At 39.6% G+C, this 27,180-nt stretch overlaps 1 protein-coding gene across 2 annotated transcripts in view; it reads left to right on the top strand.

Moving 5' to 3' along the window:
- LOC115508690 (zona pellucida binding protein) overlaps window positions 1-19,108 on the top strand; it is a 122,935-nt gene extending 103,827 nt beyond the window's left edge. For both annotated transcript variants that reach the window (XM_030307641.1, XM_030307643.1), the window contains one exon: window positions 19,014-19,108. In XM_030307641.1, the coding sequence (XP_030163501.1) occupies window positions 19,014-19,108 (95 nt within the window). The remainder of the gene's footprint in view (window positions 1-19,013) is intronic.
- Window positions 19,109-27,180: the final 8,072 nt, after the last annotated feature.

The following is a 27,180-nucleotide window of genomic DNA, read 5'->3' as shown; positions in this document are numbered from 1 at the left end:
TGTTGGCGAGCATATGGAGGAAAGAGAACCCTTGTACACTGTTGGTGGGAATGCAAACTGCTGTAGCTCTTATGGAAAACAGCATGGAGGTATCTTTCTTTGGCTTCTGGAAGTACTCTCATGAGTATTCTGTCATTTTCAGTGAGAATGTCTTACACATTTTTGACTCTATTTTAAATTGGATGTTTTTTATTGAATTTTCAATTGCTGACTGTTAAAATACAAATACTAATTTGTATGTGCGATTTATTTCCCATAACCTACGAAACATAGTTATATTTGTAGACCCCTCAGGTTTGTTATGTAAATAATCATATGGTTTAGCAAATAAAGTATCACTTATTCCTTTCAATCTTTGTGCCCCGTATTTCTTCTTTGCTGTTGCAGGGGCCTTAAGTAAATATTTAATATAAATTATGAGAAAAAATATGCTTATCTTTTTTCTAATCTTAAGGGGAAAACATGCCATGTTTCACCTTGAAGTATAATGCTAGCTGTGTTTGTTTTTATACATCCTTTATCGGACCAAGAAATTCCTATTTATTCTTAGTTTATGAGATATTTTATTACGGATGAGAGTTGGATTTTGTCTACTGCTTTTCTGCATTTATTAAACTAAAACAAAATTATACTTAATCTTTAAAAATATTTATTGAGCCTTACGTTCTTTGGACAGACTCCACATCATCATTATATATTGTCGGATTTAACATGCTCATATTTTAAGGAATGGTGTTATTTATATTATGCATTTTATTATAATTTCTTTCTCAGTTTTAGGATCATGAATATTCCAGCCATGAAAAAACAAGTTGGCTATGTTCTTTCTTCTGCTGTATTTAAAAAAATCCATGTATGGGTATTATGTATATGTGTATGATACATATGTTCATGTGTATGTATGTAATAATAGTATTTTTTTCCCTTAAGTATTTTATTGAATTCACCAAGGAAACCATTTGGGCTAGGAGCTTTATTTGTGGGAAAATATTTCTTTAATCAACTTTATGAAAGTGTCATTAATGCACACGTTTTAATTTTAAATGCAGACATACGAATTATACAGTTCAGTGAGTTCTGGTAAGTGTTTTCATCCATTTAACCAGTGCCACTCGGAGGATACAGAAAGTTCTGTTGCCCCAAATTGTTCCCTTAATGCCACTTCATAACCACTCACACCTACTTGTTAAAGATAACTATTTATCCATTCAACTTTTCATAGGCATTTGGGTTGTTTCTAGTTTTGGCTATTGTGAATAAAACTTGTAAGCACATCTCTGTGTGAGTTTTTGTGTGGAGCTACATTTTCATCTCTCTTGGGTGAACATGTAAGAGTTAAGGTGTAGGGGGATATGGTAAGGTACGTTTAACCCGTTAAGCAACTCCCAAAGTTTAAAGAGTATTGGTTGGATGATTTTCACATCCGCCAGCAATGTATGAGATTTCTGCTTGTTTCACATTCTTGCTGTCTTGATATTGTCCATTTTAAAAATTTTAACCGTCTCAACCAGAGTATAGTACTCTGCCATTTGTAGTACAATATACGGTTACCATACAGCTGATACCAAGTACCTTCTCGTGTTCTGTTTGAGCACGCAGGAATATTCTTTTGTGAGTTGTTGTTCAAATATTTTCCTCTACCCTTTTGTCAAGTTATTTTTCTAGTGAACATTGGCTGATGAAGGTTTATTCATATATTCTGGAAATACGTCCATGTGTTTTCTCTTTGGACTTTCTTACCGGTGTCTTTCAAATACCAGAAGTTTTAATTTTGACAAAACTAAGTTTCTCAGCATTTTTCTTAATGGCCCAAAGATAATTGTGTTCAAGAAGTTTCTGCTTACCCCAATTTCATGAAGAGTTTTTCCTATTTTCTTGTAGGAGTATTGACTTCATATAGTGTGGCCTTGCCAAACACTGCTACTGTGCTAAGAGTTTGTTTTTTATTTTTGAGGATTTTTTTCATACCTGATCATGTCACATGGGAATAAAGACACTTTCACTTTTTATTTACAGTTCCCACCCCCTCTGTTTGTATTGCCCCGTTAGTCCGGCTGGCAGGTTTGGAAAAGCGCGCAACAGAAGTGGTGAGAGTTGGCATCTTTTTCCTCTTCCCTTGTCACAGTCCACAGGCTTTCCCAGTTCAGTGGGATACTAGTTAGAGGTTTTTCAGAGGTGCCATGGCTGGATGAAGGAAATTCTCTTCCATTCCCTGTTTATTTCAATTTTGATTATGAATGAGATTGAATTTTGTCACGATTTTTATACACACTGTTGAGATAATCATATGGTTTTTATCTGTTATCATATTTTATGATGAAACGATGGATACATAGATGTTGAACTGACCTTGCATAAGCTCACCTAATGTAAACTATATGTGATCATCATTTACCATTTCTGGTTATCTCTGGGTTTTATATGCTTACTGTTAGGGATATTTGTATCTATATTCATGAGGGACTTTGGTCTGTAGTTTTGTAAATACTCGTAAAAGTTTAGTAGTAGGGCACTGCGGGTTTTAAAAATGAGTTGCAATCATTTCCTCTTCTTGCTTTGTCTAAATAGTTTGTAAAATTTATGTCATTTTCTCTTCAAATGTGTAATTCTTCATTGAAGCTATCTGTACCCGGAGGTTTATTTTTATTTGTTTGGTTTTGCTTTGGGGGGGCAGAGAATTATTATGGCTGTTTGGAAACAGATCTTTTTCTTATAATGATATAATGGTGTATTTCAAACATATAGAAGCCTATAAAATGATACTGCAAACAAGTACGCACATGTATCATTGCAACAAGTAAACAAGTAAATCTACTCAAAACAGGTTTTATACTGTCGCTTATTTCATATTCTAAGATTTGAAGCAATTTAAATATGAAACAGCTGAATTCTCCTATAAACGAGGCCTCCATAGTCCATCGTCTTTCCTTTCTGCCTTGATATATCTGTTCTCAGAATCTGGTATTTTTTATCCCACTTCAGGATGTTTTACTTTTCACTTTATTTATTGAGGTAATCAGTAACCATAGATACTATTGGTTTGCATGGTAATCACGAAATACACGTTGTCTTACCTTAACCTCTGTGACTTGTTTTGTTTGAGCTCAACATTGACTTAGAATTAACTTCTCATTTTGAAATCATACAATTTAATAACTTGGACATGCATGCATCCATGAAACTATCACTACAGTCCAGAAAAAGGTTTTCGCCATAACCCTGAATTCTGCTTCTGCCTTTTTGTAATTGAGACTGCTTCAACATTCATTCTGAAACAAACACTGATATGCCTTGTGTCACTGTGTATTAATTAGCATGCATTTTTATAGCTTTCTATAAATGGAATCGTGCAGTATATAATGTTTGTCAGAATACTTTTCACTCAGCATAACGATTTTGAGATTCATCAGTAGTATTACTGCATGTCTTAATGGTTTGTTCTTTATTGCTGAGTAGTGTCCCTTGTATGGATATACCACATTTTGTTTATCCATTCACCTGATGATGGACATTTGGGTTGTTTCCAGTTTTAGGCCATTACAAATAAAGCTGCTATGAAAATTCCTGTACAAGTCTTTGTGTGGACATATGTTTTCAGTTCTCCTGGGAAAATACATATGACTGCGATTGCTGGGTCATGGTAAGTGTATGTTTAACTTTATAAAAAAAAAAGCCAAATTATTTTCTTAAGTGGCTCTACAATTTCATGTTCTACCAGCAAAGTTGGGGAGTTCCAGTTATTCTAAATCCTTCCAAAGCAGAGTATGGTTACTCTTTTTAATTTTAGCAATTCCAGTATGGGTGTGTGCATGTGCATGTGCGTGTGTGTGTGCATGTGTGTGTAGTGGTATCTCATTGTGGTTTTAATTTTCAGATTCCTTTTAAAAAGATACTTTCAAGTTCCCATTGGATATTGGTATTTTGTTTGTACAGTGTCTGCTCAAATATTACCTTTCCCATTTTTTAAGCTGGTTCCTGTCTTACTGAGTTGTAAGAGTTCTTAATACAGTATAGACAAAAGTCATGTTCCAATATACAGGTTTTCTTCGCTATCTGAAACTTCACTTTATGCCACTTGGTTTTTAGTAACGACCTACCTTAGAAACCGTTTTCACTAACTGAAGAAACTTGAGGGGATTTCCACTTCTAAGAAGTGGTAGTTGCTTCTTTGCTTGACACCATTTACGGCATTCCAGAATGTTTCATAGGAATGCCCTGCTTTCAGATAGAGGGGAACCTGTATGTGCCACGAATGTGTCGTCCCAGACTGGCCTGCATTTCCGTTTTCAAAGAAAAATGTTGAAGTCCAACTAACTCATTTTTATCGTATGGCTCATGTGTCTTAATAAAGCTTTTCATATTCAAAGACCACGAAGATTTTCTCCTGGGCTTTTTGTTTCGTACTTTGGGTTGTACATCTAGGTCCATGGTCCATTTTGAGTTCATTTTTGTGTTTAGTATGAGGTAAAGGTTGATGATCATTCATCCCATCCTGGTGATCCAGCACCATTTACTGAAGACTTTTCTTCCTCCATTAAAATGTCCTTGGCGCCTCTATCAAAATTCAACTGACGATGCTCGTATAGGCTCAGTTTTGCTCCGCTCATCCACACATCTATTATTTCACCAATACCAAAGTGTCGGTGGCTGTACTTTCATAGTAACTATTATATTACATTTTAAACATTTCTTTGGTTATTCTGTTTTGTGAATTACTGTGTACATTTTAGAATTAGCATGCCAGTTTCTGCAAACAAGCCTGCTGTAGTCTGAATAGATTGTATTTATTCTGGAGACAAAACTGATAATAATTAATCATCTCAAACATACTCAGTCTTCCTGACAGTGAACACAGTTATTCTCCATCTATGTAAATTATTTTAAATTTGTCTCAAGGATGTTTTGTAGTTTTCAGTTCTTTCTCAGATTTATTCTTAAGGATGTTAAAGGGTGTTCTTGCTCTACTGTAAATGGAATTTTTTTAATGACTTATTTTCCAGTTAGCTTATAAGAGTGCAGTTGATTTTTTTAAGAGGATATTAAGGCATTTACTGATTACACATGATATACGATGCACAGGCTTCATTCCCATTTATAATTTTATCTGATACCATCATTCAATTCAGATATATGAGATAGGATATGCCAAAAACAACCAAGTAAATTCTGTGACTGCGCTTGGATGATTCTTTTAATAGTGAACTGCAGGTCACAACAGTAAATGTCAGCTCACCTGTACCAAAGTTTCTGGAGACCATGGCTTCTGTGCCTGAGCAGGTGGTAAATAAATTTTGAATGGAACCTAGAATGACCTTGAAGGAATTCTAACTTCACATTGTTGGGATAGTTTACCAAAATGGCTTCAGAGTAGACTAAGTTTATACAGCACATTTTTAAAAAGACACACTCATTCAGCATCATGATCAGACTATTACATTTAACAATCGACAACGTGGGTGCAAAAAAAAAAATCTACACTGAAACCCCTCTGTTGGAATGCTTTACACCCTCCATAGAACAGAAACTAAAGGGGTGCCTCGGTGCCTCAGTTGGTTAAGCGTCCGACTTCATTCAGCTCCGGTCATGATCTCATGGTTCCTAGGTTCGAGCCCCACATCAGGCTCTGTGCTGACAGCTCAGAGCCTGGAGCCTGCTCCGGATTCTGTCTCTCCTTCCTTCTCATGCTCTTTCTCTCTCTCTCAAAAATAAACAAACATGAACAAAAAATTGGTTTAAGAAACTAAAATAACCTGTTGTACAATTAGTTGCAAATACAGCCCTCGAGACTTTTGTCCATGCATGTGAGTATTGTCTAAAACATGTCTTCTTTGTAGCAGCTGGGCCCCGCCACCACTGTGCGTGACTGAGTTCACACATATCATGTAACCTGTGACTTCCCTGTCGCTTCTGTCTCTCCTCTCCTGCTCAGCTTTATTTTCTGACATGAATTAAAATCTTCTGCCACTGTCATAGCTACAGTTCCTGCTGGAACCACCACAGCCACCTTGGCTTCGTGGTTTGGCACAATACCGGCCTCGACCACCATAGGGGCCAGGGCCTCTGCCTCCAAAATTCCCTCATTTCTTGGGTCCACAATTAGAAGATTGATTGTTGTAGTTGACACCACTGTAGTTTCCCTCATCTCCAGAATTGCTTCCATCATCACCGTGTCCATTCACGCCACCCCCACTGCTTCCATATCCACCACCACCTGGACGGCCACCACGCTTACTGCAGTTTCCTCTGTGACCACCACCAAAGTTTCCAGAGCCACATCCATCTGGCATCTTTTACTTAGGACTTTCCTTTACTTCACAGTTGTGGCCATTCACATCGAATGATAAGCTTGTCTCCTGAACCGTGAGATCACGACCTGAGCCAACTAAGCCCCCCAGGCACTCCACAGCATGCTGTTCCTGAAGTCAGAGTCATCTAATGTTAACAAAAGCAAAGCCTCTCTTCTTGCCACTGCCTCAGGCAGTCAGGATTTCAGTCACTTCAGTTTCCCCTTACTGTTCCACATACTCTCTTAGATGACATTCTTCAGTGTCTTCTTCAATGGCACCAACAAACTCTTTTTCACAGTGAAGTGGGGCCCGGATCTTTGAGAACCTCCTCTTGAGACAGCCTCTCCCATCCACCTTGTGTGGCCTTGCCTTCATGGCTGCACCCACCTCCTCCGCAGTGGCCGACATGACAGATGAAAGCTGTGGAACACTTGGTGTTTGGATCTCTCGTTACTGCTCCGTTCATGAACGTGCCCCGGCCTCGCAGTGACCCCTCAGCCTCCCCTCGGCTGGTTCAAGTATGAAACCTCTGATGAAGAGCTTCACGGCCCTTTGATCTCTTAGACTTTGACTTAGACGTGATGGCGGTCGGAGGGGAGACTCTGAGGATGCTTACTCGGTGGTGCCCACAGGTGCAGTGGATTTGTAAATTCTTACCTGGGTCATGTGACCCTATTTAATTCACTGATTGGATCTTGTAATTATGTATGCTCTGTGTAGTTTTACATGAGTAAACCTATCCTCTGCAAGTAACATCAGTTTTACTTCTTATGATTATACCTTTTATCTTGCTAGCTTTATTACAGTGACTAGATCCTCCAATACGGTGTGGAATAGAAATAAAAACGGGTTTTTTCCAATATTAGAGATAAATAACTTTTTACTTTTAAGTATGATATTAGCAGTTGGATTTTCTTGGATGCTTGTTGTCAGTTTGAAGCAGTCCCCCACCATTCTTAGTTTGCTGAAGTCTTGATCATGAGTCGTTAGTGAATTTTGTCCTATATTTTATCTGCAGCCTTTGAAATAATCATGTTTTTTTTTTTTCCTTTCTTACGCGAGTATAGCAGTTTGCATTGATTGATCTCCTAATGTTGAAACAACCTTGCATTTCCAGTGTCCCTTTCGATGTATTCTTTATCCCATTGGTCTATTAATAGGGTGTTAATTTCCACATATGTGTGTGCGAACTTTCCACTTTTCTTCATGTTACAGATTTCTGGCCTCATTCTGTTGCGATTGTAATAAGATGATTTGTATGCCAGTCTTTTAAGGTCTGTGTTATGGGCTAAAATATTCTCTATGCTAGAAAATATTCCATGTGCACTTGAGAAAAATGGGTATTCTATCACTGTGAGTGGAGTGTTTTTGTATATCCATTAGGTTTAATTGGCTTATTGTGCTATAAGCCCTCTGCTGATCTTCTGTCTAAAAACTCTATCCATTATTTGAAGTGAGGTAATGAAATCTCTAATTATTAAACCGTAGAGCTGTCAACTTCTCCCTTAATTCTTTGTTTGCTTTATATATTTTGTGTGCCTATTGTTTGTCGTATATATTTTTATAATTGTTATATCTTGGAGAATTGACCCTTTTATAAGTATATAGTTTCCTTCTTTTTCTCTTATAACAGGTTTTGAGTCTTCTATTTAGTGTGATACTAGTATAGCCATGCAGCTCTCTTCTCATTACTATTTTCATGGAATATCTTTTTCCATCCTTTTACTTTCAACCTGTTTGTTTCTTTTGATCTAAAGTGAGTCTTCTCCAGATTGCATAAAGGTATATCATGTTTTATTTATTCATTCTGTCAATCTCAGTCTTCTGATAGTGGAATATAATCCATTTACATTGAAAGTAATTACTGACAGGAAAAGATTTATTTCTGCCATATTACTTACTGTTTCCAGTATGTTGATTGTTTTCCAGAGTTCTTTCAACATTAACTCTGAGAGTTTTTGTTTGATTTTTTTTCAGGTCTTTTTGGTTGGGACAACCTTTTGGGGCTACCTGTATTTTTGCTGATGTCACTGTATTCATTTTTTGAAACTTTTGTGTCTCTTTATTCTATAGAATGGGCAGTTCCTGTTGGTATGTCTTCGTATTTACTGACATATTCTACTTTTGTTGTTATTTTGCTGTTAAACATATCCAGGTTTGTTTTGTTTTGTTTTGTTAGTATTTCAGTTTGGGGATCTAGAATTTTCTTTTATATGCTTTAGAGCTTCCATTTCTCTGATGCAGTTTTCCAGTCTGCTCACTTATTATGACAGTGTATTCCTTTATGTCCGTGAATACATCTGTGCTAGCTGCTTTGAAGTCTTCATGTCTGATTACCACATCTGTGTTATTTTGGATCTGTTTCTACTGATCTTTTTCCTCTTGACGATGAGTCACAGTTTTCCAGGTCTTTGAAAATCTAATAATGTTTATGATACACTAAACTTGATGGATAGTGCTGTATAGAGTCTTCTGATTTATTTTTCTTCTGAAGATTGTTGATTTGTGTTTAAGCGATATGCCAGATTCAAAATCTAAACTCTCTCCCCCACCGTAGGCATCATCTTCGTGGTTTGTTCAGCCTTCCGACTCTTGCTTTTGCTGAGCGTGCAATATCATGGATACATGTGAAGGTCATACATTAGCCAGTTATCTGGGTGGAGTTTACATGCAGATTTTAGAGCCCCTGACGCTGTTCACTGAATTTCTCCCATTACTTTCCATGTCTTCTAGTGGCCTAAAAGCCTGTCCTTTTACTTTTTGAAACCAGTTAAGACTGGACTGCTGCTTCAGTTTTATCTACCCGTGGGCCGCATGGACTGACAACTGCCCGCCGCAGAAATCTAGAACAGCTTTACGCGGTACAGTTCTCTTCTTTCAGGAGTTAGCGTGCCTTCGGTATCTGCCCGCCTTTGCCACCTCTTCAGGGCTGTCCAATAGTGTGCTGCTTTTTCCAGACTTTATCAACTCTTACTGCAGATGTGTGAATTTAGTACAGTCTAGATTTGGAATTCTAACCACCTGTTTTTTTTAACATTGTGGACATTGTTTTTGGTGCATGTTTTTTGTCTAACATAGTCTAAGTCTCATTGCTTATTTTCTCGATATCTTTTTCACAGTCATGGTAAAATTATTTTTCTAATAATTTATTTCATTAATGTCAAAGTTTTTTCTTTACCCTCAGATCTAAAAATAAGGGTACATGCCTTATACATGTCTTTTAAAGGGTTCTCTCTTGTGTTGTACCAATCTGCTGTAATTCCTATTAAACGTCTTGATGTCTAGAGAGGACAAACCACTTGATTTATTCTTTATAAATGCTACCAGTTTTAAATTGTCAAGTTAAATAAAATAAAATTGTGGTTGAGGTTTTGAGTTACAGCTGATATAAATTAATTTGGTTAATATTTATATTTTTGCTTTAGTAGCATAAGATAGGATTTTTAAAAATCCAGCCTGGGAATCTCTCTAATGGTAACCTGTTTTAACTGATTCACATTTTGTAGACTGTGTTTGTGAGATTCATCCATATTTTTTGTGGTTATAACACTACTTAAAATTTTTTTATTTCCATATAATATTCTATTATGTGAATATAAAAAGGTGTATATATCTGTTTTATTGTTTAAAATGGGTTCATACTTCTGAGTTTTCTTGCCATGAAGAACAATGTGGTTATGAATAGCTTTGTGTATATAGCCTAGTATCCAAGATTTTTCAAAGTGTTTACCTAATACTGGATCAATAGATATGCAATTCGTTAAAATATATCTGTGTCTTTTCCAAATTTGGTGTGTTAATTAACACTTTTACAACAGCAGTGTGGGACAAATCCTGTGTGCAGTTCTTGGCATAATCACACTTTAAATATTTGCAATCTGATGACCCTTATGTCTTGTGTCACATTTTTTTAAATTGTGGTAGAATATACATAAAATAATTTAATCTTTTAAGCATATTTAAATGTACAATTTAGTGGCACTAGGTACGTTTACATTGTTGTATAACTATCAGCACCATCCATCTTTAGAACTTTTTTAATCTTCTTCATCTGAAATTGTGTACCTATTAAATGATAAGTCCCCATTCCCTTCTTCCTTTAGTCCCTGACAGTCACCATTCTGCTTTCTGTCTCTATAAATTTGTCTACAATGGGTACCTCGTATAAATGGGATTATACAAGTATTTGTCCTTTTGTGATTGGCATGTTTCACTTAGCTTCTGTGTTGAAGCATATGTCAGAATTTCCTTTCTCTTTAAGACTGAACAGGATTCCATGGTACCATGGACCACATTCCCATTCCCTAAAATGTGTGGTAGGTGACCAGGACACAACCCCATCCCCTTCCACGTTACTTTTCATGGTTTCACGTTCCCACGTTGGTTCATGTTAGTTCACCTAACACTTATGTACCACATCTTTTTTTTTTTTTATTTAATTCTACAATTTTTTTTATTTCAGCATAGCAGACACACAATGTGACATTAGTTTCAGCTGTACAACATAGTGGTTCTGCAAGTTTATGCACTATGCTGTGTTTACCACGAGTGTAGCTACTGTCTGTCCCTTCACAAAGCTATCACAGTATCATTGACTGTATTCCCTGTGCTGTGCCTTTTGTTCCCATGACTTACACCACATCTTCTGTATCCATATGTATGTAACCACATTTTCTTTATCCACTCATCTGTCAATGGAAATTTCGGTTGTTTCCACCTCTAGACTCTTGTGAATAATGCTGTAGTGAACCATGCATGTACAGATAACTCTTTGAGATCCTGCTTTGAGTTCTTTTGGATACGTTAGTTAGTTCTATGTTAGTTTGGGCTTCTGTAATGAAATCCCATAGACTGGATGGCTTAAACGGTACATTTTTCACACACACACACACACACACACACACACACACACACACACAATTTTCGAGTCTAGAAGACCAAATGTAACCTTTTGGCTGATTCCATTTCTGGTGAGTGCTTTCTTGGTGGCTTGCAGATGGCATAACATGCCACCTTCTCATTATGTCATGTGTGCAGAAAGAGTGAGCAAGCACTCTGCTGTCTTCTTCTTATAAGGACACTAACTGTCAGATCAGGGTCCCACTCTTGCGACCTCATTTAAGCTTAATTACTTCCTTTAGAGGCCCCATCTCTAAATAGAGCGACACTGGGAGTTGGGTCTCAACATATACGTTTCAAGAGAGGCACACACCTTCATTCCACGTACTTATACCCAGAAGTGGAATCACTGGATCATTGGTTTTTAATTTTTGGAGGAACTGCCATATTGTTTTACACAGAGACTACACCATTTTACATTCCCACCAACAAAGCGCAAGGCTTACAGTTTCTCTACCTCTTGGCCAACATTTGTTATTTTACCTTTTTGTTTTGTCTAATAACTCGCCATCCTCATGTGTGTGAAGTGGTGTGTCATTGTGGTGTTAATTTGCATTTCCTTGGTGGTTAGTGATGTTGAGCATCTTTTCATGTATTCGTTAGTTATTTGTGTGTCTTGTTGGGAGAGATGGCTCCTCAAAGCTTTTGCCCATTTTTTAATTGGGTTAATTTTTGTGGTTGAGTTATAGGAGTTCTTTGTTTTTATTATTGGGGTATTAGCCTCCTTGTCTGATATATACTTTGCAAATAATTTATCTGTTTTTCTTTTGTACATACTTGCTTTTGGTGTTATATAAACAAATCATTGAAAAACGTAATGTCATGAAGCTTTTTTCCTGCGTGTTCTTCCAAGAGGTTTACAGTTTCATCTCTTCTTTTTAGATCTTTGATCTTTTTAAGCTAACTTTTATGTAAGGTCAGAGTCCAGCCTCCTTCATTTGCATATGGATATGGGCTTACCTGCTACCCTTGGTTGAAATGACTGTTCTTTCCTCATTTGAATGATCTTGGTACCCTTGTCCAAATCATTTGAGAGTTTTTTTCTTGGCTCTCTACTTTATTGTCTCTCGCTCTGTCTTTATGCCAGGACCACACCATTTTTATTATCGTAGGATTAAAATCTGCAAGTGTGAGATTTCCAACTTTGTTCTTCTTTTTTTCAAAATCTTTTTGGCTATTCTTGCTCCCTTGAGGTTTCAGTGAATTTTAGGATGGATTTTTCTTTTTCTGAAAACATTGTCACTGGGAGTTCAATAGAATTTGCATAGAATCCATGAATGGTTTGCAGTAGTATTGACAGCTTAACAATAGTAAATGTTCCTGCCCATGAACAGGGGGTGTCTTGTCATTTATTTGTCTCTTTTTGATTTCTTTAAGTAACTTTTAGTAGTTTTTGGTATACAAGCATTATGCTTTGTCAGTTCAGTTTATTCCTAAATATTATATTTTTATTTTATTTTTATTGTGAACAGGACTGTTTTCTTTATTTCCTTTTTGGATTGTTCATTGTTAGAAACACAACTGAGGGGCGCCTGGGTGGCGCAGTCGGTTAAGCGTCCGACTTCAGCCAGGTCACGATCTCGCGGTCTGGGAGTTCGAGCCCCGCGTCAGGCTCTGGGCTGATGGCTCAGAGCCTGGAGCCTGTTTCCGATTCTGTGTCTCCCTCTCTCTCTGCCCCTCCCCCGTTCATGCTCTGTCTCTCTCTGTCCCCAAAATAAATAAACGTTGAAAAAAAAAATTAAAAAAAAAAAAAGAAACACAACTGATTTTTGCATGTCAATTTTGTCTCTCATAACTTGGGTGAATTTGTTTATCAGGTAAATTGGGGGGGGAGTTGGTGGATTCTTTAGATTTCTTTTGCATATAAGATCATACTGTCTGTGGACAGGCTAACGTTACTTCCTCTTTCCAATTTGAATTTTCTTTTTTTTTTTTTTTTTTTTTTTTTTTTTCCTGCTCTGGGTAAGACTTCCAATATTGTATTAAAAGAAGGAGAGATAGTAGTCCTTCTTATCTTTTTCCTGATCTTAGGGGAAAAGCTCATAGTCTTTTATGATTATGATATTGGCTGTGGGTTTTCATGAAGGCCCTTTATCGGGTTGAGGAAAATCCATTTTATTCCTCTTTTTTTTAAAAAAAAACCATTACATAAGTATCTATTCTACCCACCGCCAAACTATTCTACTATTCTACTATTCTATTCTACTATTCTCCTATTCACCACCACCCTCTCATGATGTGAGAGGGAATTAATCGAGAACACAACACAATTTTAGCTTTTAAGGAATGTATCCTCTAATTGGGTATAAATCTGAACATATGAAAATATAAGTAACAATGACTGAACGTGGTGAGGGCCAGACGGATGATACAGATTTGCTCCCAGTGCTCAGGAATGAAAAGAACACAAGACTGAGTTCTGTGCATATGATACTGAGTGTTGACTGTGTTTCAGGCACAGTCACAGAAATACATATTTCATTGATTTCTTCATGATAATAGCTGAAGCTTTGCTGAGTCTGGCCACTGTTTTCTTAAGCATCATACATCCCTTTGATGTAGGAAGTATCCTAATTTTGTAATCAAGGAATTTGAATCCTGGCAATCTTAGGGTACTTGCATGCATTCATAAAGATATTAAGTGAAAAATTCGAATTTGAAACCAAATTTGACTCACTGCAGAACTCCTTTTTATTTGGCAACTTTGCCTTCTGTTCCTTCACGTATGTTCCTGTGGCATCTGTCTTCCCTGTTGAGGTAGAATGGACAAAACTGTAAGATGCTCACGGTGTACCCTGTGATGGTTTGGTATGCATTTGAGAGGATTTCCCCCATCTAGTTAACTGGCACCCCCATCACCTCACATAGTTATCTTTTATTTTATTTTATTTAGTTTTGGGGAGAGCATTTAAGTCCTACTTTCTTAGGATCAAACCTTCAGCTAGAAGATGGATAAAGTCTAAGGATCTAACATATCACGTAGTAACTATGGCTGATAACTCTCCACTACATAATTGAAATTTGCTTAGAGTTTTCACCATAACGTGATGGTGGATTTTGCCAAATGCTTTGTGTGCATCAGTTGAGATGATTGTATGGGGTTTTCCCCTTATCAGTCTGTTAATGTGATGTATTACATTGGTTTTCACATATTGAACTGTCATTACATTTTAGGAGTAAGTCCTAAGTGACCATGACATATAATATAATCCTTTTAATATGCTGTTAAATTTGGTTTATTATTTTGTTGAGGACTTCCATCCGTATTCATAAGGCATATTGGCCTTTCGTTTGTTCTCACGTACCGTCTTTGGCTTTAGCGAGATGGCAATTCTGGCCTTACAGAATGAGTTTAGATGTTGTTCCTCCTCTTCAGTTTTCTGGAAGCATTTGAGAAAGATTGGGGTTCATGTTGTGTTTTATTTATTTATTTATTTATTTATTTAGAATTTGGTAGAATTCACCTGTGAAGGCATGGGGACTTGGCCTCTAATTTGCTTGGAGATTTTTTTTTCTTATGTTTTGTTGTATTTTTTTATTTTTTAATTCTGGTTAAAAAGCACATAACATAAAATCAACTACTTTAGCCATTTTTAAGTATACCGTTCAGTGGTCTTAACTTTACATCGTTGTGCAACAGATGTCTAGAACTTTTTCATCAGCTGGAAGTGCATACCTTTTGAACAACTTCTGTTTCTTCCTCCCCTCAGCTCCTGGAAACCACAGCTCTTTTTGTTTCTGGAGTTTGATATTTTTAAATACTTCTTGGGGCACCCGGGCGGCTCAGTTGGTTAAGCGTCTGACTCTTGAGCTCGGCTCAGGTCACGATCTCACAGTTGGTGAGTTCAAGCCCCACATCGGGCTCTGTGCTGACAGCGTGGAGACTGCTTGGGATTCTGTCTCTCCCTCTCTGTGCCCCTCCCCAGCTTGTGTGCTCTCGCTCTCTCTCTCTCTCTCTCTCTCAATAAATAAACTTAAAAAAAATACTTCTTGTATGTGGGATTATGCACTGTCTTTTTGTAACTGGCTTCATTTCACTTAGCATAGTATTCTCAGGATTCATCCATATTGTAGCACATCACAGGATTTATGTTTTTTAAGCTGAGTAATATTCCAGTGTGTGTGTATGCCACATTTTCTTTCTCCATCTAGCCAATGAGGGACGCGTAGATTGTGTTCACCTCTTGGCTGTGGTAATACTGCAGCGAACAAAGGCGTAGGACATCCCCTCCCATCGCAGCGGTGACTTCTCACATTCCCACCAATGGTACGAGGCCTCCGGTGGCTTCCCACCTTTGCCACCACTTGTTCTTTTCTTCTTCTTCTTCTTCTCCTCCTCCTCCTCCCTGTTTTGTTTTTTTTTTTTTTTTGATAGTGTCCATTCTGATGGGTATGAATGAAGTGATACCATATTCTTGTTTTGACTGGCATTTCTCTAACAGTTATTGAAAAGATTGAACACTTTTTCATGTTTGGTCCTATGTGCTTTCTTCTGATTCTTCTGTATACTTGGCTGCATTTATTTATTTATTTATTTATTTAACTTTTCTTTCTTTCTTTCTTTCTTTCTTTCTTCCCTTTCTTATTATACCTTTCTATTTTTAAACATCTTCATTTCCCTAAGAGTCTGCACCCCGCTCCTCCTGTGGCCCTTGGGTGTTCTCTGTGTAGTCCTCAGTCACCAGTCTCTTGTCCCAGGTGTCTGTGGGTCTGTAATCACTTTGTGGTTCTCAGAATGTGCCCAGGGCTGTTCCCGGCCAGAGATTTGCCCTACGTCTGAAACAAGCAGCGCTGAGACCAGTCCCTCGGGTGGCCGTCAGACAGGTGGCCAGTCCGGTCTGCCCTGCCCTCTGGTTTGTGGGCTGGAAGGGAGCACTGGCTGCTGCTCCCCTGGAGGCAGCCTGGCCTCCCCTGTGAGTCTGCATGGGGAGGAGCTCTGGGGCAAGGGCGAGCAGGAGTGCCACAAATTTTCCACCGTGTTGAGCCTGCCTTCTTGATGGGATGTTCATCTGGTTGCTGTTGGTCTCTGACTACTTTCCAAAGCTGCTACAAGGTTGTTTTAGCCAGTCTCTTCTTGTTTGTTTAGCATTTCCTTGGGAGCCTGGGGGCCTGGAGCCGTCATCTTGCTGAAGTCACTTGAGCTGTCATCTTGCTGAAGTCACTCTCAGTATATTAGTTTGATGCTTATTCACATTTCCCAAATTCTTTCTTTTGTTTGAATGAAGTAGGCTCCACGCCCAACCATGGGGCTCGAACTCACGACCCTGAGATCAAGGGTCAGATGCTGTACTGACTGAACCAGCCAGGCGCCCCACATTTCCCAAATTCTTACTTTCTTTGAGAGCTTTTTTTTGGTGGCTCAGTCAAATTGACATGTATATTTTCTCTTTTTTTCCTATTTTTAAATTGGTTTTCTGTCCTTTCCTCATTGATTTATACAAATTCTTTGTATATTCTGAATAGTATTCTATTGGTTATTTATCTACAACTGTGCCCCCAGTTTTGTTATTTGGCTCATTACTTCTATGATTTTTGTAATTAAGTTCTTAATTTTGATACCACGTGTAGCATACTTTTGTATTCTGGTTGGTTATTTCCCTTCTTAAGGAAGTATTCCCTGAAGGTTTTGTCCCCCACCTCTCATCTCTTTGCACGTTGGTACTGATTAGTCACCAATGCTCCACCCTGCTTCGTGACACAATCAGGATCTCATCAGGTCGCTCTCATGCCTGTAGCCAGGAAATACTCTGTTCAGTGAGACTAAAAGCTAGAAGACAATTTTGCTAATCTTCTCCTTTAAATGTAACTAGCATTTTAGCATTTTTCCTGAATTCCACATAAAAGGGAACATGACATTTTAGGATAGACCTTAGGAGAGAGGGCTGCAGACAAGTTCTCCGAGGTATTACAGCACATACGGCATCATGAAGATCTGTTAATTCTGAGAACATTTATTAGAAGATCATATGTATTCAAACTGGGGTTTAGACAATTTCATGCCAGTGTCTGCTCTGCTGGTGACCCTGTGTGTAAAGTGTATGTAAAGACTGCCCGCAGATTCACTTTTCTCTGCTCCCTGTGTAATGACTTAACACTGATACCTTTTCTCAGCATGTCCATATTGTGCGTCAAGAAATATTAATATGCATTTTGGAAGAAAGTGTACTGCGATCACACATCTTTGGAAAACATCACATCATTACAGTTTTACCCTATACATCACCACTTTAAACACTGTTGTTATGACCACAGCAAAAATCGATTTCACTTGGTCTAACCAGTATTTTTTACATAAAAGATCGATTCAGACTTGAGGAAATCTGCTGAACCTAGAATGAAAAATACTTCATCTGAGTAACAGTTAAGATATTTCCCAGTGAAAGAATATTATTTGAAAGAAAGATACAAAGTTAAATAATGTAATATGACCCAGATCCAGACAGTGATCTGCATTACTGAATCATGGTGCTAGAAACAGAATCTTCTTTGATGGCCCATAACAGCCATGCCTTAGACATGCAATTTTTAAAAAATTTTTTTTAACGTTTATTTATTTTTGAAGGAGAGAGAGCACGCGAGGGGTAGAGGGACAGAGAGAGGGGGAGACACAGAATCCGAAGCAGGCTCCAGGCTCTGAGCTGTCAGCACAGATCCCGACGTGGGGCTCAAACCCATGAGCTGCGAGATCACGACCTGAGCCGGTCGGACGCTCAGCTGACTGAGCCCCCCAGGCGCCTCACTTTAGATGTGCAGTTAACATCTTTGTGAATCCTTGGCTGACTACATTTGCAATAGGAAAAGGAGGAACAGGATAATCAAAGACCCCAGCCCAACGAGAGTCCTTGGCATCACATGACCTTCATGCCCCTGCCTCAAATGGAAGTGTAGGGAAAAGCACCGGTCCCACCGAGGGCAGAGCATTTATTGAAGGCTTGCGGTGTTCTGGATGCTTTTTCATCTATGTCATGTGATTTCAGTCCTCACATCACAGCATAGACTTGGTTGTCACTGTGCCTGTTTTACAAATGAAGAAGCGAGAACTAGGAATCGACTGCTTACCCAGAATCCCAGAGTCCATAACAGAGAGTGTATTTGCCATTAGATTCTTTCTGCCATTAGATTCTTTACTTCCTGCCGCGCAGAGACAGCTGTGGCAACATATTCATTATATACAGGGATGATCGAACCACGTTAAGCTAGTGACTTTTCCCAGATTAAACATTTAGCAAGTGACAAATAGGAGTTGAGGTCACGAGATTATTAGAAATAAGCTGCAGGTCCTTGCCGTGTTCAGGGCTGTCTTTATGTGTCGGCATATGGACCGTCTTCACCTCCCTGGCTTCTGGTGAAGCACACACAAGATGACCCCGCCGGCTTTCTGAACTCAGCATTATGTGAGGAGTAAGATTGTGTGAGCTCGTAGTCTTAGTCTAAGTCAGGATCACAGTGAAAAGTTACAACTTTTCGTAGAAGGCATTTAGAGTGGTCTGAATAGAAACAGCTAGTAGATGGTTGCTGTCAGAGATTATTGGTGGGAAGGGGGATGGAGAGATACTTAATGGAGATAGAGTTGCAGTTCCTCCCAGATGAAAAAGTTCCGGAAATAAGTTGTACGACAAGGTGAATATACTTCACGCTATCGAAGTGGACACCTAAGAACGGTTAAAATGGTAAATTTTGCCTTATGTGTATTTTGCCACAGTTACAAAGCAGCATGAGTTATAAAAAGGAATAAAGAATCTTTTTTGAAAATGTATCCTCCATGTAAAATTAATTTATGTGGCATTTGAGGAAACTGTTACCTATTGACTTATTCTTTATTCACAGTGATCTGCAGTCCTGGATCTTATAACCCCCGTGATGGAACTCACTGCCTTCAGTGCAACAGCAGCCTGGTGTATGGAGCTAAAGCGTGCTTATAGGGCCATTGTTCTGAGTTCTTTGGTGGTTTATTAAACACAAAAGTATATTTTTGAAGTATTAATACATAATAAATCACTATTATGCCAAAATTAAATATATTAAATTTTACAAAATCTGGTGTCATCATTGTCATTGAAACAGCCTATGTCCAGATGCTCTATGAATGGAGCACCCACTGATCCTTAGCCATCGGTGCCGATCCCACACACGACTTCAGAGTGTTTCTTGGATCGCTGCTTTTTAAAAATAGTTCCAAATATGCTATATTGGTGTTACCCCAAAAGACACTTCAGGATTATTTTAAAATCGCCCATTCTGCACTTACTGTATGTTGACTAATCTCAGGCCACCATGTTCTTCCATAATCGTTTGGTTCCAGCTCGTTTCGTTCCTTTGAACATTTAAATTCGTGAGCTGTTCCTTCTTCTAGTTTGAACTTTCATAGTTCAGGGTCACTTTTTAAAAGGCCTGTGCATCTTATTATTGCAAACTTTAACTGCTGTAGTGTAAGGCCAGGTCCCAATGACACCATGAGTTTTTAATAAAGTTCAGTGTGGCGATCTTCAGCTTTTCAGTATAAAGGCCTTTAAATTACCTTTTTGACATTTTAGAATGGAATAATCATCTCGTATGTGCCTACATTAACCTTTGAACTTTTCACAGTGTGGAAAGAGAACCTCTAGGTTCTTGCCCTGAGGACACCTCTAGGCAAAAGTATCAAACAGTCATCACATCTTTTATTTCATTTCCTTTATTATTACAGTTATTTTGTCACAGATACTTCTCCCCACACCATCATACCCTGTCTCACTCTGGGGTGCTGTATTTGAATTTGGAATATTACCCAAAATTTAAAGATTTAAGTACCAGTACGTTACATGAGTAACGTACGAAATTAGTAGTTTCTCAATTTTTTAATTATTGTTCCATTTATATTTGTAACACTGTCTATGCTCTTAGACATGCCGTTCTTTTCCTTCATACTTCCTTCCTAAAGACATAAACATTTGTAAATGGCAAACACACAGGTTGGATGTAGGCACAGCCGGGCAGCACATCGACGGGGAAAAGGTCTCTCACACCTGGGCTCTACCTGACTGTAAAATTGACCACTTAGACAGTCTCTCGTTTGCTCATCCCCTGGACAAATCAGCACCCTGGAATTCTCACATCAGTGCAAAGGGAAGTGAATTCATATGACATTTCTTTGTTAGCCTTGGTGATTTTTTTTTAATTCCTTGTAACTTTGATAGTCATGACATCATTGTTTGCATATGGTTTTTAGAGTTTTTTTTTTTAGAGTTTTTTTTTTAATTTTTTTACGTTTATTTATTTTTGAGAGAGTGAGACAAGTGAGAGTGGGGGAGGGGTAGAGAGTGAGGGAGACACAGGATCAGAAGCAGGCTCCAGGCTCTGAGCTGTCGGCACAGAGCCTGACGCGGGGCTCGAACCCACAGACCATGAGATCATGACCTGAGCCGAAGTTGGACGCTCAACCGACCGAGCCACCCAGGCACCCCTTTGTTTTTGTTTTTTTTAAAGCCTTCTTTCGTATAGTAAGTCACATATTTGCCTTTACACTGTTGAGGAGGTTATGCGTGTTAAAGTACCTGTTTTTTGTACCTAGTAAAAGACCTCCTCACTCACCATCTCTAAAAGCAGCGCGGCTCCCTAAAGCTTTCCAGATTTCTTAATCGTGTAGTAAGATGAACTGAAATACATTTTCTCTTGTACTCCCTAAGTTTGGGTTATTTTTTTTTCCCTAGGATTGAAAACTGCTGAGGAATTTAACTTCTGACACATTTTCGTAGGGATGAACGATACCAGCTCAGTAGCTAGTCAGCCTGGGGAAGCAGAGCAGAGCCATAATTATAATGGTGGTGCTCTTACTGGAGGTCAGAATCCAGTCAGGAAGAGAAGGTGATCTGGGATAAGAGTAGACAATAGGAGAATAGTGAGTGTGAGTCCTGGAATCATCCTATGAGAATAAATATTTCCGTACTTAACAGAACCATTGTATCTATTAACATACAACACAGTGTTGGAAGTTGTTTTCAGCGATGACAACGCGTACAGTAAAAATGACGAACTGATCCCTGAGAGAGGCCAATTTCAAGTGTTCCTTATTTTTGTTGGCATCAGAATAATATCTTCCACTTACATAATGCCTTAATTTTAATAAAACATTTTTTCATATTAATGCAATGTGATGTTTACACCCATCTGTGAAGTTAGGGAAAATGCGATTCCCGTTTTGTAGTTTATCCGTCGGATTTTTTTCTTACCGTAAATGTGTAATTGTGTGTTCGTTTGGCAACATGTAAAAAGAGCCTTATAACAAGTTGGGTGCAGTAATTTTACCTTTAAAGGAAACTATCTTAAGAAAGTAAATTAGAAATCAGGTGGAATATTACGCCCAGTGGTGTTAATATCCACATTCTGTATATGAATGAAAATGGAATTACCACCGATGAAGTTAACATCAAGAGAAGTGGTTGAATAAATTATGCTAGTTCCATAGGAGAGAACGTCAGGTAGTGTTGTTTCAAATTTTCAAACAAACCCAATGTTAACAGTTGTCTTCTGTAATAGGATCATGTCAGCAGGTTTTTTTGGTACCCTCTTTTCCAAATGTTCTACAGTGAGACAAATTAGTTTCGAAATCTTGGAAGCAACAGACACACTTTGAAAAATTAAAACAGTAGCGGTTGGAAGAAGGCATTATTGCCCACCTCTCTGATATCCACTCACTTCTGCCCATCTTCCCAACAGAGCGCCAGGCTTGTTTAGCCCAGAGAACAAGCCTTTTTTGAACCCGTCAGCACACGGCTTCTTTAGGGCAACTGCTGTGTTGAAAACCCCATGCTCCAGGACAAAGCCCACACTGAGGATAGGGCGGAGGTGCCCACAATGATGTCGAATCACTGCCCTTGTGTCTGAACCCCAGGCTGCCCTAGACTTGCGCAGTTGTGTGAGAGAAGAAGGCGCCTTGTGTCGAACGAAGCAAGTTAGATTTTCTGTAACCTCGCAGTTGAAAATATCCTAACTGATAGAGTATTCATTACAGGAGGGGGAAATACCACTTACAGTTTCATAACCCAGATATCAGCAGTGTTGTTAACGTTGTGGCAAATCTCTTATTTCTGTGTGATTTTTTTATTCATGCTGTAGATACTCATATTTCCCTTACAATTATGGTGTATTTTGCATAGTATTTTATTCACCTCATTAACATAATTTTAATTAATATTTGATACATTTTAGCGAAATTACTGTGGTTAAGTATTTCTAATTTGTGGACATTTCTATTGCTTTCCAAAGTTGCACTGTTCTATAGAGCATTAGAGCTAACGTCTTCTTTCTTACTGCTCTGTGGTATTTTGAAGTCTTCTGTAGGCTGCGTACCCAGAAGTAGAATACTGGGTTTGGAGATGTCTAATCCTCTGGACCATTTGCCAATTTCCTAAAGAAATGTACCAATCTACAGTCCCACCAGTAATCTATCTGAGGACCTACTTCACCACACCCCCCCGACATCACTTTTTAAATTATTTTGATATATGGAATAGTTTCCCATATTCTGAGTACTGGTGAGTACTTTTCTCATCTATCAGTGCCGCTGCCATTGCTGACGATGGCTATTTATCTGCAACTTACTATGTAAAAGGTGTTGTCTGAAATCCTTCATATAGATTTTCACATTTACTTTGCCCAGCTCTGTGACTGTTTATTATTCTCTTTTTATCGACAAGAAAAAGGAGTCACAGCAGTTACGTAACTCTCCCAGTTCACACAGCTGGTAGGTGGGAAGATGTGTGCCAGTTTTGTTTTGGTTCTGCTGCGAGTTACAGAGTCCTGGTCTGGAGGTTTCCTTTCTCACATCAGGCAAGGTTGGTTTAGAGCTGGTGCAGTGGCCCCACGGTGACATCCTCCCCTCAGGCCTCAGGCCTCTTGTCTTTTCTCTGCCCCACCTTCCCTAGTACCCTCAGGGTTGTGCTTCTAGGCATTGATTGACCTTCAATTCAGAAGTGAAAGGGGAAAGTGAAAACCCTCTAAAGACTTCTATGTTATATTGAATGGGGTAATGTCACAAGGCCCTGACACTATAAAGGAGTGGAAAATAGATCCATTCACCTTTTATTCTCAGTAATAGAGGAAAAGGAATATAAGACATATACTTGGAATGGGTGTTAGTGAGTCAGAGTCTTTATCTCGCACAGAGCACCTCTTTAACTAGTCTGTATCAGTACACTCCCTTCACATGACTGGTTCCAATGAAATGTTCATCTTTCCTCCAGTAGTACAGCCTCCAACTCTCAGCCAGTGACCGTATCCAGGTTGAAATTCAGACTCAGGGGAGATGTACAGAAGGTTACATGCGGTCCAGGGCCCCTGTGGTGTAGACTGTTCATTTGCCTCCAACCTACCCGATATAAAGTGGGTGAGAAGGAAGTGAGTAATTAGTTTAAAATATCCATTCAGAAAAGAGAGAAAAGAGAAACACATCCTAGTCACCCATTCAAGTGGACAAGATACAGTGAGATCTTCCCACCTTCAAACTGGTGTAAGTTCTTTGATTAGAATCTGGTTCTAACCTGTGGTTATCTTTCTTGTCCGTTATATTCCGCTTTCTGATTTCAGTTCACTCTCTCCTAGCAGTCAGGGGCCCAGAACACACAGGCTGACACGGGTCAGATTTTGATATCCACGGGGCCGTTGTGTTGAGTTCTGTTGGGTTCTGTCATCACGGTCCAGTGTGATGACAAAAAATGCAGAGAGGCCTCCATGGCTCAGCTTGTCCCCACTCTCTTCTGCCCTGCATGCATCTCACCCTGGCATTGCCTGTTCTGCAGGCCACCGGTGACCTCAGGCATGCCACCCAGTGCTCAGTGTTCATAGGAGGAGGCTTCCCGGACATCTCACTTCCCACAGACCTGTCTTCTTGCGGATGTAGAGATAATATTGACTCTGTTGCTGGTGGCAATTCATGGTTTTCGGTAGCAGAATATCATTTAAATCAACATCTGTTATACCCAGGGTCAAGTGCCTGTAGAAGACAGGGCTTTGGCATCCAAGCAGCAGGGGAAATAATGCATTTTAATGAAGACAATGAAGTGTAAAGACTGGGTGAAAAAATGATGAGTTTAGGGCTTTGGAGAACCAGAAATCTATGCCATGAAAGCAGCTCTTTTTCCTGCGGGTACACAGACTTCTGACAAGTTCTAATCAGATGGTGGGCTGGATTACCAAGGAGCTTGAATTCACAACCTAAAAGTGTTTCTCAGGTTAGAGATAAGACATTGACTGGGAAGGAGAGTAGGATCCTCAAAATGGAGCTGAGGTCCTATGGAAGATCCCGCTGAAGCTGGGCACATCAAAGCCAACATTGTACTGGGCTGCTTTTGTTGATGCAAGGGGCCCTTTGCCCTTGAGAAGGTTAGTCTTTCTCTTGTCTGAAGAACCTATTGTCTCTCCTAAAATAGTTGTCTTGCCTCCTTCCCAAAACCATCATCATTTTTCATTGCTTCTGAACCTATACCTAAACTTGAATCCTGACAATGCCCAGGCTTGTTTGGGTACCAAGTGTTACCTACCATTCATAGCAAAAGAATTTCAATAGCTAGCCAGTTTATATCAGGAGATATCTGGGATATACATATGCTGTGACAGACACATACCCTAGGGGGCCCTGCCCCCAATGAGTTGTTACATCTTGTATATTCCTGTCTTGAGTGTGGGAAGTACCCATGAGTCAAATTTAGACAATAGAAGATGTCAAAGGTGGGGTGGTCACTTGCATGATTACCTTATGTAAGACTTTCTACCATCTGACTGGAGCAACAGATTCTCCAGCTGGCCCTGGAGAAGTGAGCTGCTGTGCCCTGATGGCCTGTGAGAGAAGCAACAGGCAAGCACCTGCTGTGGGCCGTGGACAGTGAGAGCAGCCTCTGCTATCAGCTAGCACAATTGTACAACTGCAAGGAATTGAACTCTGCCAACAGCCATGTGAGCTAAGATGAGGACTCCATACTCCAGAATGGAGCCCAGCCCAGCTAACACCTTGGCTAAAGCCGAGTCCCGCACAGAGGACCCAGCTGAGCCATGCTCAGAACCCCCCGCTCCACAGAAAACTGAGATAATAAATGGGTGTTGTTTCAGGTCACAAATTTTGTGGTAATTTGTTACGCAGCGATAGAAGACTTATAACTGATACATACGGGAGTAGATCCCAAGTAGACTCAGGATGGAAGGAGTGTAGGATTGGACTGAATTTATTGAGATGGATATAATTATCAGAGATTCCGGATTCAATGCATTAGCTTGAGCAGCTGAGAACAGCACTAAAAGTTTGCTCGTCTGAGTGACGTGGGAGTCAGTGAATCAACCTGAATCCAGCAGTGGATGATGCTGAATGGAATTGACAAGGCTGGAACTACTTGGCATGCTGAGTACGGTGTCTGAAGGCTGGGGAGACTGGAATGCTGAAGTGGATTTTTTCTGTATAACATCTGCCTACCCACTCCCCTATTTCCAACCCCCGATAGGTCTAGACACTCCTGTCACCAGAGCTTGGAGGAGTTGTTGGTGAATGGAGTGGTGGCTTTCTTGGAATCTCTGTAATGGAAGTTCTCTGTGTTCCAGTAATGAGAGCTGGGGTGCTGTCACTGAAAGGGGCTCCATAAATGGGGATGATGGACAGATGGCTTCTAGTAGTTGTGCCAATAGGAGGTGAAAGACAGGTGGCCAACAAGGCTGGAGCAGTGATCAGAAAGATGTGATCCACTGGGATCTTTGGCATGGGTCTGATGTTCACAGTGTCCTAGGGCTGAAAGAAATGGATGGCAGTTCGGTCCACCATTAGAATCTAGGTTTATTTGTTAGAGCTCCAGGCCTGTTTCAAAGAAGACTGACTTAAGTCACAACAGTTGGGCGATGACTTCTTAGCTAATTGTCAGAACTGAATCACAGACCCAGAGAGGTGTTTACACCTTGAACAGAGTAGGGCAGAGTCAGTTCACAGCGACTCTTGAGGAAGGACCCACTATTCTGCCAAATATTTATGCTGCAAGGCTTTCTGGCCTTCCCTAAAGAGACCGATGGCCACCGGATAGGGGCACTGCCTAAAAGGGTCATGAAAACCAGCAAATATTTTGGAGATTACTCGCCTTTGGCTCTTACCTGATGCTCCTCCTGGGAACCAAAATACCTCTATGCTCAGGTACAGACTAATGAAGGAGTTTAGGGTCAGGCTTACCTCCCAGTGGTCCCCTGGCCTGCTGCAAGTTCCAGAATACATAGTTGGTCTAAGAGCAGCCGGACATATTCCTCTTTCTGGTTCCATGAACTATGGAGTTAACGGCAATTATACAAAAGGCCTGGTGGAAGCCCCTAGAACAGTCCCTACCTACCACAACAACAAGCCAAAGCAGTACTGCCATTTTTGGAGGCATTGCAGAGATTAATGCCATTTCCAAAGGATAGAAGGATGGAGAGACAGTGATTCCTTCCACATCATTATACATCTCGTCTCTTTGGCCTGTGCCAGATAGATGGATCTCGGAGAATGACCGTCCAGCATTCTGTGGGGCCCAGCACAGATACTACTTACTAGAATACATTAAAATAGTCCCCAGTCTATGGAATGCAGCTGAGGACCTGGTGAATACTTTCTTTTCTATGCTTTTAGGTAGAGACCACCAGAAGCAGATTGTTTTCAGCTGGCTGTCCCACTGCAGGGCTGTGTTGTATTCTAGCCTCTGCCATAATCTTGTCTTCAGGCAATTTTGCCACTTTCCCATTTTGTGGTACACCACCCTCATCTACTACATTAAAGGCACCACTATGATTGTTTCCGGCACAGGGGAATTATCAAATCCTTCATGTCAGAGCATTGGATATAAGCCCCACAAAAATTCAGGAGCCTGCCACCTTGGTAAAAATTCTAGGGATCCTGTGATCTGGGGTATGTTGTTATCCTTCTATGATCATGGACAACTTTCTTTATCTTACTTCTTCCACAAATCAAAATGTGCATTGTCTAAGAGCGGAGTTCTTGTGGTTTTGACGTCCG

The sequence above is a fragment of the Lynx canadensis genome, chromosome A2 (genome assembly GCF_007474595.2).
Source record: "Lynx canadensis isolate LIC74 chromosome A2, mLynCan4.pri.v2, whole genome shotgun sequence".
Taxonomy (NCBI): Eukaryota; Metazoa; Chordata; class Mammalia; order Carnivora; family Felidae; genus Lynx; species Lynx canadensis.
This window is presented reverse-complemented; position numbering and strand designations above follow the sequence as displayed.